The sequence below is a fragment of the Chaetodon trifascialis genome, chromosome 1 (assembly GCF_039877785.1).
Source record: "Chaetodon trifascialis isolate fChaTrf1 chromosome 1, fChaTrf1.hap1, whole genome shotgun sequence".
Taxonomy (NCBI): domain Eukaryota; kingdom Metazoa; phylum Chordata; class Actinopteri; order Chaetodontiformes; family Chaetodontidae; genus Chaetodon; species Chaetodon trifascialis.
Genome location: NC_092056.1, coordinates 25,024,976 through 25,045,397, shown reverse-complemented (window position 1 = coordinate 25,045,397; position 20,422 = coordinate 25,024,976). Strand labels below are relative to the sequence as shown.

Genomic DNA, 20,422 nt, shown 5'->3' with positions numbered 1-20,422 from the left:
CCCACACAAATTTAAATGGCCTGTCAATGTTTTTCATTCTGTTTTAGTGCCTGTGCTTACTCACAGACAGGCTACATCCTGAATGTAAGAGAGCGTAGGCAAGCCAAACAGTTGCTCACTGTTCAGGACACTCAGCTCTCTTTGTGTGTGCTGCTGGGACCTTGCTTTCCTTCATCATTTGTCCTGTCTCAGATGGCTCCAAGGAGCTGCTTCAAAACTGCTGAGTAGCACTGCACTCTTGATTGGGCTGTGCAGCACATGACTGATGACATACATGGGTTTGGACAGCCAGTCAGTGCATTGCCCCTTTTCTCCACATAATATGAAAAACATTTGTTTCTGTGAGAGTTTTGCCTTCTGTCGGCTGGTATGACAAATTCCATGGCAGTATCCAATAGGAGCACAGAGCACTCGTCTGTGCACAGCTGTAAATATGGTAAAATGAAAGAGGAGTGATGTTGTTGGTGGTTGTAGGTGGAACTGTGAAACAGAGCAAAGGTCTTTTTTTTTTTTTTTTTTTTTTTTTTTTAGGCTTTCTGAACACATACACAACACATCATACACACAGCTTTGGTACCTATCTTTGTTGACACTCTTGTTCTCAGTGTCAGTACACGACTTACATCTCCAGTCCAGTTGGTACTGCACGTGTGCATAGGTCAGGTCCTAACGCCTGATTGATGGGCCACTGTAACCCTAATTGTTCCCAAACCCATTACATTTGAGGGCTGGATCACTGCACGCACCGTACCAATTGGGCAGGAAGTACAGATTGGGGACTGACACCCAGAAGTCAAACCATAGTCTTCCCATGACATCACACACGTCGTGAAAGACAGCAAACTATGATTGATCAGGAGCCAACATTTGGTCGTTCATGTCTCTTGGCCAAGTAATGCAAAAACATATGACTCTATAATGGCCTAATCTGACACAGTGACCATCTTAATCAACAAAAATATTGTGTGGCCCAGCATGAGTCTACAGCCATGCTAGTGGCTCTGTGAAGCTGGACTTACGCATAGCAGTTCTTTAGACTAGATTAGGTGCTTTGTTTAGCTAACATTGGCTGATTAGCACAACACACATAGCACAGCTGAATTTTAGATTTCACCCGATCCATCCCCAGGGGCACATGAATACCAAGTAAGTACCAAATTTTATGGTGATCCATCAACAGTTGTTGAGATATGTGAGTTTGTGGATCGATCTAATGACATTATCATCCCTATAGGCCAAACTGCTTGCGTTAGTAAAACTGACTCATGGAGTTTCACACACTTTGCTTCCATTACTTGAACTGCCTAGCACTTTTTTTTTTTTGTCCAGGTGGGCAAATCACACTAATTTGACAGTTGTGCAGGATAAAACTAATTGTAAAAAAGCTAATCTGCTTCAAAAATATTTTTATTTACCGTCAATACTATTTGATTCAATTCTGGTTCAAACATCGGCAGTGCTGATATGATGTGCTTTTCCCTGAACTGGAAATGTTGTCATATATAATGCCATTTAAAATTTATTGATTTTTTCTACTACATTATATCATTTGTTGCATATAAACTAAGAAGGAAAGCGCTATGTCATTTTAGTCAAATTGTAGGACTACTGTATACTTGATTTCCTGATATCCTCTGATCAGTTTCTTTAGGATCACTGTTACAAGTGGAAATGCTGAACATTTCTTATGACTCATGTGCATTCTAACACTTAGGAAAAAGGCAGCTCAGAGGTACTGAAACTCCCTTGAATGTGGTTACTCATTTCAGATGAACAGCGAAAGAAAGATCCCTTTATGGTGGGAATTCCATTCAGCTGCGACTTCTCTCCCTTTATACCAAGGGAGGGCATTTGAGAAGGGTGTGTGTATTTTTAAAGGGCGATCACTGACCACACACTTCTCTGCTGGCGGTGGTGGGCCCAGCTGAGGGTAAAAATCTATCCAGCATGCACTATTCTACATCCAAGGTCGGGGACAATGATAAAACAAGAGGAAAAGCATTTATGGAAGCTGAAATCAGGTTGATACATGTGGATGATAAATTTTGACAAAAATAAGATGATCTGTTAATGTTTGCTGATAAGCCGTGCAACACTGGACTGACAGATCTGGGCATGGCCTTTGACTCTCTCTTAAAAAAGATGACAGATAGAATGAGGCTACGTCCGACCCGGCACAGAGTCTTCCTCTCCGACTGGCATGTTTCCCAGGACACAGAGCGTGGCTCAGGCCCAAACTTATCAGACAACATCCTAGGCCACTCCTCACTTCTCTGCTCTGACAGCTGCATCTGTTTTATGCATTCGCCTCTGTGGTGGACAGGCAGACTTGTTAAAAGGTGGATGAGTACTCTGATATACAGCCTGCCTGCAGAAGACTGGTGGAGATACCTCAATCCCAACTTTGTCACAGCAGGCCCCGGCTGCACACTCACAGGGTGTTGCCCGCCATCACTAACTGGATTCATGTCAGCAGTCTGTCTTATAGTCACTGGACTAGCAGTGCTGCTCTGGGGATGGCAGTCTAATTATCTCAATCAGTAACTCAATATGTGTCAGATAGATTGACATGAAATTAGGTGCAGAGCCCTCAGGATGAGTTGAAATTACACTGGTGCTCAACTAACTCGTCATCAAGCAAGATCATCAAGTCAGTTTAAATTTGTCTAATATTTTGGCTTTTGAACAAATATCTTAGAACTAATGACATTCTCACCAGCCACATGCATGAACATGGTAAACATTTTACCTGCTAAATATCAGTGCAATATTAGCACTCTCAGCTTGTTAGTACTAAACACAGCCTCACAGAGCCGCTAAGCCGCTTGAATATGAGAATTCCAGTTGGAGACAAATGGTGGCAGAGAAGTTAAGACGTGAATGAGATGACAGATTGATGTCTTCGTTTGGCCCAAACCTCCTGGATCTTGATGAACCCTCCTGTACCCTCCGACTGACTGTCACTGGCCCACGCTGGCTCTTGCTCCAGTAGACTTGAGAGCTCTGGGTTTTGTGGTCACACACTTGTTCTGCACCATCACACCTCTGCTGGGCTCTGCTACAGCTCATAAAGTCTTTCTTCAGGAGACAGGGGAGTTTTTTAAGTTTGTGAGCGGGGCCTCTTCCTAGCTGTGAAAAAGCAACGTGTCTGCATTTAATGGGATCTCCATTTAATGTGTTTACAACACACTTGTGGTTCCTCTGTTCATGTCCTGCCTCTTCATTTGATCTGTTATTTTTATAAGTTTCTCCTCAGTCGTGCCTTGCTTCACTATCAGTCCTCTTGGCTAATATATTAAATGTGTCAACTGGTTTAAATGAATGTTTGTATGAGGGACAGCCATTACTTTCAGGCTTTCTAATACATTGCATTGGTACAGTACCACACAGGACATTAGAGGACTATAAGAAGAGTAAAAGGCAGCCAGTGTTCAGCTCTGTGTTGAACTTCCATTTCCTGATCGTATTCTGGCAGTTCAGCACAACAACAGCTGGGCCAGCACCTTCAAATATTGGTGTCAGCAGAAATAAAGAAAGTATTTGCACAATCAGATCCATACACTTTTCTTTTCATCCTTGTTATCGCAGCTACCTTCACTAGAGCATGTGTAGATGAGGGGAGTTTATGCCTTAATGTCACAAACAATGGGAACATTGCAAAGTTGGCCTTGTTGTGGAAGATTTTTTAATACGCTGCATATTTGTAATTAGTAGTATTTTATTCTGCTGACTCATGATATCATCACCCATGATCGACTGAGCTGTGTCATCACAGTGAGCTGATGTGTTCAGTATGTGTGGTTCTGTGTGGAGACTGAGCAGGTGGACAGATGACAGACAGATAGACAGATAGGTGAGTCGGACGGATGATGGTGATTTGGGGGACAAGTGATGTATTGTGAGCAATTTGGCCGACACACAACAGCTCGAGCTCTACCATGGAGTGTGTTTCAAGGACAGGGAGCATTGAATCCCAGTGTTCGCTCCCAGAGACAGATTTATGAGGGTATGCTATACGGATGCAAGGTTGTATTTTTAGAACTCCGCGGTCACGCAGGTCTTCCTCAGACAGACGGCTGTTGACAGTGATTGGCTGCTATCTGGGTGGCTGTCAATTGAAGAGACAGTTGAGCACATTTTATGCCTCATCGGTTTGTTTGGAATGTCAGCGATCTGGAGCTCTCAATGTGTGGTCAGCGCTCGCTGGGCGCCGGGAATTTAGGGTCATTTGAGAATTAGATAAGAAACGTAGGTATGAGTGTGTGTGAGTGGAGGTTCACTTACATGTGTGACACTGTTATATGAGATGATATCTGTGTTTGTGTGGACAGTCTGGATCATTATCACTATTTCTAAATGTGCATTTCTGTGTCGTGTGCGCCTGTAAATGTGTAAATCTGTTAGTAGGAGAGTGTGTCTGTGGTCCCCTGGTGCTCAGGGTCAAACCTCATTGTAAATCAGACTCTTATCTGATGGTGTCTAACAGCTTTACTGACAAAAGGCCTCCAGCAGGTGTATGAAGACACTAAACACAGAAATAAATGAGTCAACATGGAGCTGATGTGGTCTATTTGATCATCGTCTTGTCAGCCACACAGTCACAGTCACAGTCACAGTTTTGTGCTTCACCACAGCTTCTTGCTGAGGATTATTAGATTATTGAGTGTGGAACGAGCCTCGGAGCGTCCACAGGACATAGCACGTGTCCACGATTTAATGAGAAAAAAGGGAATTTTCAAGCCTTCCTCCCCTTTAACGTGTAAACATATTTCAAGTGGAAAGCGTGGAATTTAACAAGCACCGTGAGCTTTAAAAGGTCCACACTGTGAGCAACATGAGCAACACAGTCACTGAAAGTCCAGACACTTCTATCCAGCTGCAGTGTGAAGCTTTGTCCAAGATGTATAGATGGTCAACAAGGTAGCCATTGGCTGTTCTGTTATTCATATCACCACCAAGTGCATCACCCACAGCCATCAACCAAATCACATGCATTGTAGAAGTTCCTGTGAAATGTAAGCAATGTAACATGTCAAACTAAAGGTTTTTGACATGCGTTAGGCAAGTTGTTGCAGATGGTGGTGGAGTAGGGCCAGCAGGTGGTTGATGGAAACTCTCAAATGAGTCTCCCTGGACGTCCTGAAGGTCAAGTGGTGATGTGGAGGCGTTAGGCAATAGTCGGTCTGAAAGACAGAATGACAGAATTGCAGTGACATTTGCACCGACTGGCTTGAGCAGTTCAGGCAGAAAAAATCATCAACCACATACTGTATGATGGTATCAAAATGTAGACACTTAAACAGTGTGGGAAGAAATAGCAGAAATTCACATCCAGAGGAATAAAGTGATGGTGATGAGATACTGTGAGACAAAAGATCGAACTTTTCAAAGTTCCATTTAGAAATGCATGAAGCTAAAAATTCCAATAAAGAGCACAGGTAGAGATGGGGAGCTCATGTCAGCTGCTGCAGTGTTGAAATGAAACCCCACACACAGTACCTGCACTCTTCACTCTGGACAGCACATGAAGTACAGTAACTACTGTGTTCCTCTCCAGCTGATGGTGTCATGCACCATCAGCTGTTTTTTCAATAGAAGGAGGGGACAAATAGAAACAGCAACTTCCTTCAGCCACACCTTGCCCCTCCCGGAACAAATCCCCTCTCGACCTGCTTTATTCATCAACCCGCCCTCCTCCGTCCACTCCTGCCTTTTTCAGTCAAATAAGTTGCTCAGAGGAAACATTCATGGGACCTACAAGCCTTGCCTTGCTGACTTACATCACAGATGCACAACAATCATGTGTTTTCTCCCTTTTCTTAAATTTTACTGCTCTAGTTAGTTTGTTTGAGATTGTGAATATGACTGCTGACATGTGAAAGTATGTAAGTGTCCTGTTTCCTCATCTTTCAGCGTAAGCATGTACGAAGCATGATAGGGTAGATTAATATAGAGACATTACAGCTGCCTGGTACAGGGTTTCCCTCTGAAGCTACACCTGCTAAAAATGTCTGCAGTCATGGTCCTGCTAATGAGCTTTGGATTTAAACTTCCTCCAAACTGCAAATGCCAAGCCAGGCTGGAAACATGACGGAGAATAAGAACAGGAGCTGAATACAGCTATTGTGTGAGTGTGTGTCTGTCGGACGCTGACAGCGTACAGTAATGTTGAGCCCACCTGCTGGAGAGCATGACTCTGACGTGTGTGGGTTGGAGACTGGAGGAATCAGGCGCCTGGAGCCAAGGTTGCTTCAGGGCTGACCCACTTGTTGAAGGAAACAAAGACCCCAGGGTGCACTGGAGACTCAGTCTGGCCCCGCCCGACCTCTGGGCGCTATGCCTCCATAATGAGATCTGTCCAGGTCAGAGGCAGATCAGGGGAGCAGCAGACGATGTCTGTAGGTTCATCAGGACGGATGGGCTGCTGGAAAGGGCCGTTCCCCTCCTACACGTCTGCAGCTGTGCTGTGTTGACTGAACGGATTGTTGTTGCTTTGTGGCTTACTGCGCACACTGTACCTGCTGCTTCATGGTGTGTGTGTGTGTCTGTGTGTGTGTGTGTGTGTGTGTGTGTGTGTGTGTGTGTGTGTGAGGTGATGGGAGTGGAGGATTAGGGTTTCAGCTATGAAAACAAAACTGATTGAGTGATCCATTCACAATTTCAATGTGCTACTGTTTTGTTTTGAAAAAGGCATGCTACTGGCAGGGTGAACTACACTAGACAGCCATTTGTGTATGTGTGTGCCTGTGTGTGTCTCAGCTGACACTGCTCCAACATAAGCCAAGCCAATTGCAGGTGTAGACATATTTGTTTCTTGCTGCTCTTCCTTGCACTCGATGCCTGTGCTTGCTCTGTGAAACAGCTTTCCAGAATATTGGGAAAGGTGGCAGAGTGTGATTTATTACGCGCTGTGCCAACATGCATATCATTACCAAGCAAATATTTGCCAATCTGTTGAGCTGACGTGCTACATGTGTGAGTGCACACATAAATCTTAAGTCCCGGGCTTTATAGTAGCTGTCCATTTTAATGGGGAATGGGGACTGTAAACTGGTGTTTAAAACATTGTTAATATCCTCCTAAAGGTTTCATTATTCCTTTGATTGCCATTTAGAGCTGAACAATTAATGTGTGCAGTTTTCAGATCACAAGAATTCCAGTTTTAATTATAGCTTACAGAACGAGCATCACCAGCAAATTCATTTAGCTGTAGTTAATAACCGCTAAATGATTCTGTGAGTTGACTATATAAAACTCATGTGAAGAACAGTACTAATGTAATATCTTACTAAATGTGTGCTAAACTGGTCAAATTTTCCTATTAAACAAACAAATTACTTTTTTTAAAATAAAAGACACCTTGCGGGTATTTGATAAAAAGCAACTGCATTATTGTGTGTGATTACTTAATGTTGAAACCAGACCCGTTAGTGATTATGCTTGGTACAAGGACATCTGTCTTAAATATACAGCGGACCACAAATATGTCGTACATGCCTGCAGTTTCATTTGTAGAAAATAATCAGCGTTTAAATTGCTGTTGAAACATTTGATAGAACAGTTTTCATTAGATATTTATGGTCGAATTCTTCAGCCCTATTCATGTTGAAAACATGAAATATGTTAGTCACTCACTAAATCTCATCTATTTCACTGTGAAGTAAAGACACATATTGATGAAGGTGAATGACCCACAGCAAACATCACACCGTGTTTTGTCCACACTCTTTTAATGCATAAGTGACAGTAAATGCCGTGTAGTCAGGTGTACAGGCTATCTGCTGTATACTAAAACATGCGGCGAATAATAATTGCACAAAATGTTTAGAAAACTCCAGACTTGATTAGTTGCAAGAAGTCAAAATCTCATTCGTATTTTCGTAGTTTATATCTTCTCTCTGCTTTTCTATTGAATTATTCCGTCAGCCCATCTGTCTGTCTGCCCCCCTCCCCTCTCCTTGGTGCTCGGCCATCTGAGACACAGCCTTTCAGTGCACACAGTACACTTTGCAGCAGCCTGTTGTGGTTGCAGTGCACCACTTCAGAACAGCAAAGTTTTCAATTATCTCATACTTATTCCAGGCCCTTGCTTGCAGAAGTCTCTTTGTGTGAAACAGGTCCAGCCACAATGTCCCTGATGTGCCCGGTCTGCCTATATAATTTTAGGAAAAAACCAAATGTCAGGTACGAGGCCTAAGAGTGTACTGCTTACATCAGTATATCCTGGTGATTAGGGTTTAATGTTGTGGAAACAATGGTGGTGCAATAGGAAAACCATACATATGATGAGTCTGGTCTTGGCTGCAGCAGTTGTGCTTCCAGTGTTGCAATGTGGCTTGTAATTAAGTATCGGGGGGGGGGGGGGGGGGGGGCTCATTGAGGGCAAAGGGATCTTATTGTTTTTGGGTTGTTGATTCTGCATTTTGAGAGAGAACATAAACAACAAAAATCTATTTTTCATTTGTGGTTGTTTCCACTTCAGGACGATCATGAGATCTTGGAACCTTATTATTTGCTGTTTTTCTGGTTTGCATTATTGTAATATTAAAAAATGTCTAATTCCTATTTGTTGGCATCCGTAAAAGATGGCATATCCACCTGCCAATTATTTCCACACAGTTTTAACCACGGTGGTTTTGCTTACACATTCATTTCAGCCCTGCAAGAATTTCCTTCCTCTCTTACTTTTTCTGTCACATTGAAAATATTCCCCCAAACTTCCTCTCTGGGTTCCAATTTACTGTCAGCGGTAGCTGCCACACTCTCCTCTCTGCCTTCTTTCCCTCCTGCCTCTCTCTCCCTTCTATTCATTTTCTACCTCTCACTCTCCCTCCTCTAAAAAACCCCAGACCCCTCTACCTCCCTTAGCTGCACCTCCCCCAGCTCAGTTTACAAGGGGAGCTCGTAGGGATCAGCTCTGGAGTGAGAGGGGTTTTTGGCATTCTCAGAGCTGCAGAGGCAAGGAAGAGGCTGACGGGAGCAGCTACTGGACTCGTGTGGAAGCTTGAGTGACTGGTCGAACATTTCTGTGGCCACATGAGAGAATGCTGTCAGGACTGGCTCTTCTGCTGCTCGTCTGCCTCCACATGCGTGTGCAGGGGAAGCCGCGGTCACAGGTAGGACCCGCTTCACCTCTGTTTGGTCCTAGAGGAACCTGGGAGAGAGTGGGGATTCCCACTGATGCTTACTCTCTGGCTGTAAGAGGTGCATTGCACGATGCATTGCTCAGTGTAAGTTTGTTTTGGACTCTCTCTGTGCAGTGAGGTTTTGGAGGTGGTTCATGCATGCATGTCACCAGGAGAAATTCAGGCTTTTATTGGATTTGGTGATTAAAGTAGACCTGATTAAGACATCTAAATTCTTGGATGTAGATGCAAGTCCGCTTGGTACTCATTTCCAACCAAGTTTATGGTGCTTGTAAACAGCAGTGGAGAGTGGCACTCCATAACTTGGACTGTCAGTGTGGCCCCATGATCCTGTGGTTCTTCTACTGAGTGGAAGTATTTACAGTATGGCTGTTTTCACTGTGGCTCCGCTTGCTCTCTGAGCGGTTTATTTTTCCACAGCACATTCACGGGCTACTTGTGGGATTAGATTTCCCTCCTGGTGGAAGACTCGGTGAGCCAGGCCTGTCCTGGGACTATAAAGATGTACTTGGGACTCTATTAGGGATAGACTGCAAGCCTGAATTAGCCTGTAGCTGCCTGTGGCTCAGCACAGCTAGTTTTAGCTCACCTGCGTGTGCTGATGATTAATGGGGCCGGTGTGAGGTGCCTGAGGGTGTTAATACAAACTTGTGAAGTGCTAATGTCTTCATGAGGATGTCTGCCAGTTTTATATGACACTACATAGCAATCAATTTTATAGAAATGTTGGAATCTGTCAGTGCTCAAAATGAGGCTTGAGTTACTCTTGAGATATTTTGTGTGAGCAGCTACTAAAAAATCTGACTGAATCAGAGTGGTGGTTGCATGCATGGGGAAATCAAGCTGACAGAAGTCACCTTGAGTGTTTGAACCAGAGATGAGTTAATGTTCGCCTCAGACATCCACTCACTCATCCACTCCACTCACGGTCAGTCTCAACAAGCTGACGTCACCTTGTGTAAGAATGACCTTGTTACGTCCTGTTTTATGTGTATTTTCTTTAAAGAGCTGGGGTTTTCTGCAGATCTGTCAGCTGATTTTGTTTTGACGTTGGCTTTACTTCCTCATTATGTTAGGGGTCACAGGTTCCACTGCTGTATGTGTAAAAATGCAAAATGCACACACACACATAATAACAAATAAAATAAATATTTTATTTGCCAAGTCCTGCATAAAATAAGAACAGTCAACACCAGTCACAGATTTAAATTCTTGGATGTAAGTCAGCTTGGTACTTATTTCCAACCAGTTTGTAGTGCTTGTAAGGCAGTGGACAATGTCACTGCATAAGTTGGACTGTTAGTGCACCACCATGATCCTGTGGTCCATCCTGGACTGTATTTGGGACTGAAAGTGCTGCATGGAAAAAGAATCATCAGAGACAAATACAAAAGTGGAATCAAGATGTGGTTAAACAAAATTTAGCTGTAGATTTAAGTCAGACAACTTCATTTTCATCTCAGAATTTTAAGATCAAGATGCGAGAAGTTAAACATAATTATTTAACCATATTATGCATATATTAGAATCAACCACAGGGATTGTGGGTTAGAAATGGATCTAGTGGTAGTAATAGTAATGTGTCTTTTGCTATAGTGGACCACTGAAACATGTCATCAGTTCAAAATCATGTTTGTCTGAAAATTCTTGTATTATTCTGAAGTATAAAGCTGATATTGCGTACAATCAGTCAACTTGCAGTATGATTTTGGAGCTGTTTAGAGAGGGCCTGGGCTGACCCCTAACAGAACACTGGGTTAGAAGTAACAGCCTGTTTGTGCCTGTCACAGGGGCCACAAAGGTTTGTCACAACCACAGTTAGTGCAGCTCATGTCAAAATAACAGAAGTGTAACTGTTCAATTTGATACTTTTACACTTACATTAGCAGCGTGAAAAGTCCTTCTTTCATCATGTCATCAGTCTGTGTCTTTTTGTGGATGTTCCCAGTGAGAATGAAACTCATTACCTCGCAGTGTTGATGCCCAGCAGAGTCCATTCTGTCATTCTGTTCCCAGATCAGAGCAGTGATGTCAGGAGAAACCCTATGCGTTTTTTTATGGCTGTGGATTCACCATGCTCAATGCTATTTCTGAGAGTTTTACAAGCATGGGGCCTTCAACGAAGACGCTCTGCCCTTTCCCCGGGCTGCGAGGGCAGCTTGTGGTGTGGATGAGGCCTCTTTTTATTGTTGGGATCAAAGGTCCTGCCACTCATGCCTACATCTCTGTTCACCACCTGCCTACAAATGCTTGCAGCTTGTATGATACCCTGAAGATATTTTCATTTTGTCATTGATATTCCTGCAAAATGATTCCGACCACAATTTATTCCAAATAAATTAGGGAAACTTGCTTATTTACAGATTTTAAAAGGCACACGCAGCACAATCATGCAATTTGTAAATTTGTTGGAACCACTGCAGTTCATCCCGTCCTGCGTTACAGTAAATAATCCCAGCTTGTCTGCCTTCCCATTTTGGTTTGACACATGTTGCTATGATTTCATGACATGCTATGTTGTGGAGAGTGGAAAGCTGAGTGATTACTATCCAAAACACCAGAACTTGTGTTTCTATTTGTGGTTGCAAACCACGGTTAGTCTTCTAGTTAGTGTTCCCATTATACCAGAGCCAGAGGTGAAATCTGAGGGAAAGAAACAAATTGAATAAATCTGTGAGTTTTGAGCTATATATGAAGTCACATCTTCCATTTAGTACATGCATAACCAGGCCGAAGTCTGAGTTTTATTCCTCTTGGAGCCACCTGCATTAAAAAGCTGCATGCAAAACCCTTTTGATGCAGTGGCCAATAAAGTTTATGTTATATTGTGATGGTAAATTAGATGTTGGCTGGGGGGAGACAGGTCGTATCTCATCTCTAACTCTTGATTTTCCCTGCTGAAATGGCAACTGTCACAGATGTTATCAGGTGTAGCTAGCCAACTCATTAAGCTTACATTAGTTCCATGAGTTGGTGGAGAATAATGTCTCTGGTTGACTTTTTTTATCTTTCCAGTCAACTTGTTTTAAAAGGAAAATCTTATAAAAGGGGTCTTAAATATGCACTTGATGGGTACATACTATATGATACTGTGTTAAAGGACTCCCACCAGAGGCTGTGTGTCCCAGGCAGCATCCTCACCGCTTGATAATTCACGTGGAAGAAATGAAAGAAAGAAAAAAAAAATACTGTAGGTCATTCTAGTATTAAAAGTATAATAAGGAAATATGTAAGATCAGACTGTGATCCTATTCTAATAACATCCAGGACTGGCTTTTTTAATCTAACCCGTAGCCCCATAAATGAATGTCTTTAAAGAGTTTGGCCTTTGGATTACAGTTTATGGCAGAGCAGATAAACTCGCCGTTTAACCCATTCCTTAAACATTTGCTCTTGTTTCATATTTGCTTGTTTTTTGGTAAACAGACCCTGCAGTCTGTTTAAATCCTGGATATTAATGTTAGCGTTCCAGCTTTAGAAAACTGATCTCAATAATGTCTGCATTTATCCAGTGAAATCCTCAAAAACAAGAATTTTGTCTAATGTTTTGTACTTCTGGTGTGTACTTCACACAGGATGTAACAGTAAATCAGAGAATCAGTAGCTCAGTTTATTAGTGAGAATGTCATATGTGAACTTGACAGCATGGCTTCCACAGATGCTGATGTTTGAAGTGCTGACTGAAGTAAAAGCAGCGCTGCCTTCCCCCCGCTCATTAAAACCAGTTAAAGATCCACGGCGTCCCAGCATGTGGGAGGCAGATGCTGGTAGTTATGGCAACCACAACATGCACTTCATAGTAAAGAGAGGAAGGTTTATTATCATGCCATAATCTTATTTCCTCCCACTTTAGTCATATTCTTAATTAATTTTTATGCCTCCACAGTCGCGACAGCCGCGGCCAGAGGCAGTATGTTTTTGGGCTGTCTGTCCATTCGTCTGTACATCTGCATGTCCATACGTCCCGTTCTCATGAACATGATGTCTCAGGAACACCTTGATGGAATTTTTTCCAAATTGGGACAAACTTTCACTTTGTCATTATGCTAATTCTGACAAAACAAACAGAGACTGAGTTGGAGACAATAATCTTTTGGTGTCCACCTTTAACTGTAGTGATTGTAAAGATCTTCTGTGCTGCCAGGATGAAGATGTGTGTGAAGCATCCACATTTTACAGTTTGTAGCTTCTTTGCAGCCTATTTGAAGCATTGCAGTTCACCACAAGCTCATTGGTTCTGCTGGTATTGAGCTTCAGGTGGTTGTTGTTGCTCCATGTGATGCAGCTCTCGATCAGTCCTCTGCACTCCTCTGGAAAAATAGTCTCTATGTGAAGACAGCGTGTTTCTCTGTGGAAGTTATTCACTGGAATCATACATATCAGTATAATTATGACTTCCATTTCACCAAAAAATTCACTTAATTTATTTTCTTAAATTGCTACAAAGTTTGGATCTTGTATGAGTCTGGATGGATGTAAACTGCAACGTGACTGCTTGGTGGAGGCGTACGACTGTGAGCTGGTAGCTCTCGTTTTGTCTGAAATGTTTGTAAGATCACAGTAATGTCATTTCCAGGCACAGCATCATGTCTTGAGGTCACTTCCACTATAAATTCTTTGTCATTGGGATGATGTTGCCTCTTTATTTTCAAGCTGGAAGCTGAGTTAGAGGTATATAGCATTTCCAGACGAGCTGGTGTGTCACAGCTGACAAAGTAATGATAACTTCATTGGCTGTTTGCCAGAGAACATTACAACATTTCTACATGTGAGGAGCTGTAGAAAAACCCCAACATATTCACCAAACAGCCCCCTTTTAACCCCATGCTCATAAACATGTTTTAAAATACTGCACGACTTCCATCCCAGGATGCATTTTTACAGTAGGAGGACAGGTCATAGCATGCCTTTACTCCCACAGGTTTACATGGGGGAGTGTGCCCCCAGCTTTGACTGGCAGGAAGCATGCTGTCTGTTTGCGTGAATGGGATAAAATCCTTCAGCACTGTAATGGAACTTATTTGTTAATTTTTCTTGACTGAATTGCTGCAGTCCATGTCTCACAGTATTGTCTTTTGTTTAGCTTTTTGCGGTCAGCAGAAAAGCTGAGAGGGAAACTGCCAAGACACAGGTTAGAAGGTTCTGGTAGGATCTGAGCCTCAGCCAACGTGGATTCATGTGGATTCAGACTTGGGGGCGAGGGGATGGAGGGGCTTAACCATTGCACCATCTCCTCCAGACTAAGAAAACATCCGTTTATTCATAACCCTCTCCATTTCATTACTCTTTTTGGCTTTGGACCAGCAGCATGTAGCCATGTTAGTTGTTCCGGGCCAGTCTGTCAGGCCTGAGACATTTTTAACTGAAACTGCTATCAAAAGCTGCTCTGACACAGACTACTCTTACATTTTGTTGAAATCCTTGGTAGGAATAAACAGCAGTGTATTAACTTATAGTGGGAGCTTCTGGTACGGACATGGGAAGGTGGCAGAAGATGCTGAAATCTTTGTTTTATATATTTACTATATAACAAGACCAGTTGGACTTGTTGTTGAACCCTACATCTTAGTCAAATGCATCACACAATCAGCTAGATATATTTCAGAGGTGACAGAGATACACGTTGAGCCTTGGAATGTGTAGTGTGCATAGCTTCTGTTGTCGTGCGTATAGTTTGTGTGCACAGCCCAAAACAGCTGCACACACTCGATTGCTGCTGATGCAGAGGATGCAGTGTAGCTCTGTGGTCCAGCCATAGGCATCTGCTGGCGTCTGTCTGTCAGCCTTGAGCTTTATGTGTCTGTCAGTTGCAGATTATTCTGTCTGAGCACCCTAAACACTGGCTGACAATGCACACATGTTAGACCCAGAAGCGAGTTCCTTCACTTTGCAAACTCTCTGACGTGCTTTGCAGCCCTGTTTGAAAAAGACACCAGACTGTTGCCATTTACCGGTCTGTTACTGATATAATTTGGGCATTCAAAATCATGACAATAAGGCTCTGTAAAAATGTAAAGAAGTAAAAGTATTACCTTGAACCGCTGCAAAACTAACAGAGTTCATCTAAGGTCCACAAACACTCACACACTCGTCTGCTCTGAGACATTCCAGCACCAATTTGAGCCTGTTTTCCACCACGTCTCAAACTTAATCTACTGCAGTCGAGACGAGTTAAACGCCCGCACGTTGCATCTATCACTGTTGTTAATTTAAGCATGATATCATTCTTAGCATTTTGCTTTTATTCATATTTGCAAGTGTGGAGCCACAAACCAGGCCTCCTACATGGATAAAAGCAGTATTATTGCAAGGCAACTGTAACATTATGCCAGAGCTGTCGGGAAGAGATTTAGTGCCTGTGCAACTGTAGATCTTGACAGTGTGCATGTTGCGTGTTAAGGAATGATACAAATGTCTGATATTTGCCACTCTCTCCCCCAGCTCTCTGATATTGGTTTAGACAGTTATTTGCTGCCTCTAAATCTTTGTTTCAGAGAAGAGACGCCTCCGTACACATGCAAGGCAAACAGCAAACTGGGAATCGTTTCAACAATTACCTTCCAACAGACAGATCGAGAGGCCTGTGCAAATCATCACTTATTTCTGAGCAATAACAACGTGAGACTCAGTATTAAGTATGTGACCTATATAAGAATGCAGTTGCCTGAAATTGTAAGAGGTGTTAGGCAGAGAATTATCCTTATCTCTGCCGTTGCCCTCAGCTCTTGCGATCGTTTTAGTGTCCCTCAGCTCATTGTTTTGGTTTTATGGCCTGAAACTTTAATATTTGGTTTTGCCCTCGTCAGCCTTCTTTGCACCAGCGTCAGCCATTTTCAGCTGGTGAATTTAGTGGAGCGTTTAGCCAGACAGTAATCTGAGGATTTGGTGGAGACGAAAGCAGAGCTAAAAGGAGAGCGAGCATTGCTTGACGTTTGTCAGGTGGGGAATGAAGTCAACATGAATACTATTGTTGTTCAGTGTCACTTCATTGTGTGAAAAGCCTGAAAACTGAGGTTCCTCTAAGACATGTAGTGACTATGTCATAAACCTTGAATAAAGGAAGTGAAAGAAGGAAGCCCCTTCCTTCTATTTTTAATCTCTCCAAATTCACACGATCCCAGAAATCAGTTTCATGAGTTGTCTTTATTCATTTTAGGACCAAGCATTCATTTTATGTGTTAGCATGAACAGTTATCCCAAACTCACAGTTCATACTTCACCGGGTGGCTAATAACCATGACACTGACCAGTGGGGGTCAACACACGGGGTCCAGACCCCAAGGTTTAGAGTCTCTGCCCTAGTTTACTTTCAGCGTTCAAACATTAAGGCTGCAAAGTGAGTGGAAGTGCTGCCGTCATGGATATATAGTCCCGTAGGGGTTAAACTTGTGCTTCATCTCAGCTCTCAGGATGTCTGTGTCTAATTCTGAATGTCTTGTTGTGTATTGTTGGAGTAAGTCTCTTTGGCTGTGTGTGAGTTCAGTTTGTTACAAAAACTCTGCAATATGATGAGTTTAAACCAGCTGCATCTTGTAGAGCAATACCATCAGGATTTACTTTAAGATTATGTTGTGTTCAGTATTCACGAGTTGACTGGGAGTCCACGCTATCATCCTGACACATGTAACCATTTCCAGATGAAAGAGGGCTGTAGCGACATTTTAAAAATCCTGTTATAATTCCACTGAAAACAGACCGATTTCCCTCACCAGCCTCGCCACCCACAGAGAGAAGATGAAAAAAGCATTGAGGCAACAACACCAAGACTCCAAATGAACCACAGTGAGATTTTTCCACTTAGAAGAGTTAGTTTTTTCGGAGCTGTGGCTGCGTTCATGTGTCCTGACACCAGCAACACCTCATTTTGATGGGTTCACGGTGAAGGTCACATTTGTCAGAGAGAGCCAGGAGGACAGATGTGACAATTTGGGGGATTATTCACGGACAGATTAGGATGTTGGTGTTTTGTGCAGCATGCTACTGCGAGGCTGAAAAGTTTGTCTTGACAGTTTAGTGATTTTAATGGTGCAACTGTCCAGATCCCTAGATATCAAGTGGTCCCGTGACTCTCTAATGTGTCCTGCGTTGTAGGCATAAAACCTCTTGACTCTGCCCATATCAGAGGAACAAAAGCCCTGTGTGTGTATTGTAATCCACAGTCATATACAGATTTTGAGTCAATAAATTTCACTGCTTACAGTATTCTCCACTCCTACGTTAATAATTCGATTCAGACGTGTTCCATCCAGACGGCCACAGATAACCTCTCGTCATGTCAGCATCTGTTTTATGAGAGGAACATTTTTCCCTTTTTCAGGCAAAGGCTGCTGCAATTGCATTGTTTTAGTTAGGAGGGATTTATGGTGAAAATGGAGACACAGAGGAGATATTCATTGGTAGTCATGTCGCTAAAAGTCCTCCTTGACTACATTTTTATTTGTTTTCCACGTTGGACTCAGTGTAGCTTGTCAAAATGTCCCAAATGTGTTTTCCCGTGCATTATATATTTCTCTATCGCTGGCCTGCAGTATTGTGAGTTGCTTCGTATTCACTGATCTGTAAATCGAGGTTACAAAGCGCAGCAGTTTCTAAATGTCTAAATGTTATGGTGTTATGCTCGGTGAAGTCTATCCCGGCTTTATCCAGCCCCACGCTGTCCTGCAGCACAATTCCACACCGACCACAGAAGTGTTTGGCACTTTTATTTTTTTCAGTGCTCTTACTTTGCTGTTCTTTTCTCTCATCACTTATTTCCTGTGTGGAAGAAGGCATCTCATGTTTGTTTTGGCCCAGGTGGTGTTTTGGCCCAGAACACAGTGAGCTGCTATGGGTGGGAGAGAGCCAGACTCTCCTGTTGAGTTCACCCCAGCCGCTTCAGTCCACCCCTGGCCACCATTTCCCCCGCACCTCTCCTGCTGTACAGTACCTCCCTTTATCCCGCTTTTCATCCTTTTACCTTTCTCCACCTCCCCGTCCCCTCCTTGCTCTCTGTCTTTCTCTCTAACTGTCTTTCCACTGACCTGCAGCAGACTTTCTGCTGCTCTTGTGCAGCTAAACCCATGGAGATGACCACATTTTATGACTTATTATACACTTCCTCTAAGTTTGTTTATGTCATTCATCTTAAGAGTTTAGTTTGACACTTCATGACCACATGTAAAGCTCAGCAGCCTCGTATCGGTCTACTGGTTGAAGAAGTTGCCATATTTAAGCAGTCGTGTTTGTAACGAATGCTGGGACCCAGTTCATTCATTAGCTTTGAGGGGAACATGTTTGCATTAGAGGACATGAGGAATATGTTCACTTCAGTCAGAGAATCCACAGCCAAGCGAGAGCTGCAAACCTCACTAGAACGCCTGGCGACTGGCCGCTGTCCAATCCCACAAAGACCCCACATGTTGTCCTCTTGGTTTCCTTATTGGTGACTGTGGTCTGTCTGGGACTTAGCCTGGCGCTGCAATAACAGCCCGCAGCCCAGTGTGTTTGAGTGTACGGTAGCTCGCTGGGACCAGTTTTGGCAGCTCCACCACCTGTTTGCACAGTGAGTTGCTTTTATTGCTGGTTTGAGTGAATTTATGGACTGCTGATGTTAACTGTTCTATTTTTACTGTGCCCAGGTTTCCTGTAAATCATTACCACCAATGTGACACAGAAAACTCGCACCCTTGAGATTTAGGAAGGAAATTCTGGGTTCACTTCAAAGACAGTCATGTCAAAATGGGTCCGTCTGGAAAGTGAAGAGATCCCTGCTAATTAGTTATTCTGTTATTGTTGTTAATGATGTGAGTTTCTGGTGGGACTTGGTAAATATATATTTTTTATGCCCAATTAGCTGTGTTTATTTGACCAACAATAGTTTATGTACTTGCACACATCCAGTTAATCTTACACAACAATTTTATTGAGCACTTTAGTGCACACTTTGCCACTTCAGCTGCAGCTGTTTCACTCTGCAATGCTTATCGCTCCACACTTCATTTAAAATCCTTTTTCTCCCCTGCCTCACAGAGTCTAGGCTGCGATGAATATCTCGGATCAGGAAAGGTGATGGACAAGTGCGGCGTGTGTGGAGGTGACAACACGACCTGCAGGCTGGTCTCTGGGGTGTTTAAACACACTTTATCCAAGATCGGCTACCACAAGATCGTGGAGATCCCAGAGGGAGCCACCAAGATCAACGTCACAGAAATGGTGAAGAGCAGAAACTACTTAGGTGGGAAAAAACACTCGTCACATTGATTCACACAGTGTGTGGCTGGACATGTTCGCCTGCTTGCTGTTTTTTTTTTATCCCACTTTTACATCTGCGTTAATGTTACTACAGTGAACTGCCAGTGGAACAAAAAGCAGCTTTTCCTTTTAACTAGGATTGAAACACCTTTTCATTATGTTGGTGTGCTCAAGCTGTCATACTCTGCTCAGTCTTTTGCTGCCACATTGCTCACCTGAAAGCTATGTCACCACTGTCTGCCTATGCTGCCACTGCTGCTGCTGCTCATATAGCATTTGAAAAGGCTCTGAGCCTACCTTCACAGTGAGTAATCACTGTCACTGCCTGCTGTGCCGTGCTTGGCGTTTTCCTTAACAAATGTCAATGCTGTACATATGTTGCCTTCACATGATGATCCTTTCCATGTGAGTTTGCTGAATGGACTATATTATGGGAAAAAACAACAGATAGTTGCCTTGAAGCATGCTCCTGTGTTAGAATTACTCTATAATAATACGGTCTTGAAAATTGAAGGAGATCATCTTGAACTTGCATTTTATGGAGAGTTTTTATTCAATAATAGCTTACAGTCAAGAAAACTGAATGCCTGGAAATGTCTGCATGTAGAGAAGTCCTAATCACTGAGGCACTGGTATTGACTGCTTTCATATTTCACTTAAAAATGTTTTACACAGACCTCGCAGTGTTTTCTGGAGCACTTGTGTTCTGTCACAGCTAATTTAGCTGCCTCTCGGCAAAAAGAGAGTCCCAGTTTCCACCCAGGTTTACAGTTTCATCAGGTGCAGTCTGCTGCAGAGCTCTGCCTTCACTCTGGTTCAGAACAAGAAATGGAAATCTCCATCTACTGCATAAAGTATTGTGTTACAGATTAAAAGTATAACACCATTGAAAAAAGAGTGAATGGAAGGTCATGGTCATGTTTCATTTGATAAGTTGACATTTGACAATTCTACTAGTTCCAGCTGTGCAGGCTGCAGCTGCCTGTGAAATTAATTAGATTTGTCTGAAAAGGCAGATCAACCAGGGGGTAGTGTCACTGTTTCAG

General features: G+C 42.9%; 1 protein-coding gene across 1 annotated transcript in view; it reads left to right on the top strand.

Annotated features, from left to right (window-relative positions):
• LOC139329220 (thrombospondin type-1 domain-containing protein 4-like) overlaps window positions 1-20,422 on the top strand; it is a 40,437-nt gene that overhangs the window by 11,015 nt on the left and 9,000 nt on the right. The window contains exon 8 of the mRNA XM_070959414.1: window positions 19,155-19,359. Within this exon, the coding sequence (XP_070815515.1) occupies window positions 19,155-19,359 (205 nt within the window). The remainder of the gene's footprint in view (window positions 1-19,154; window positions 19,360-20,422) is intronic.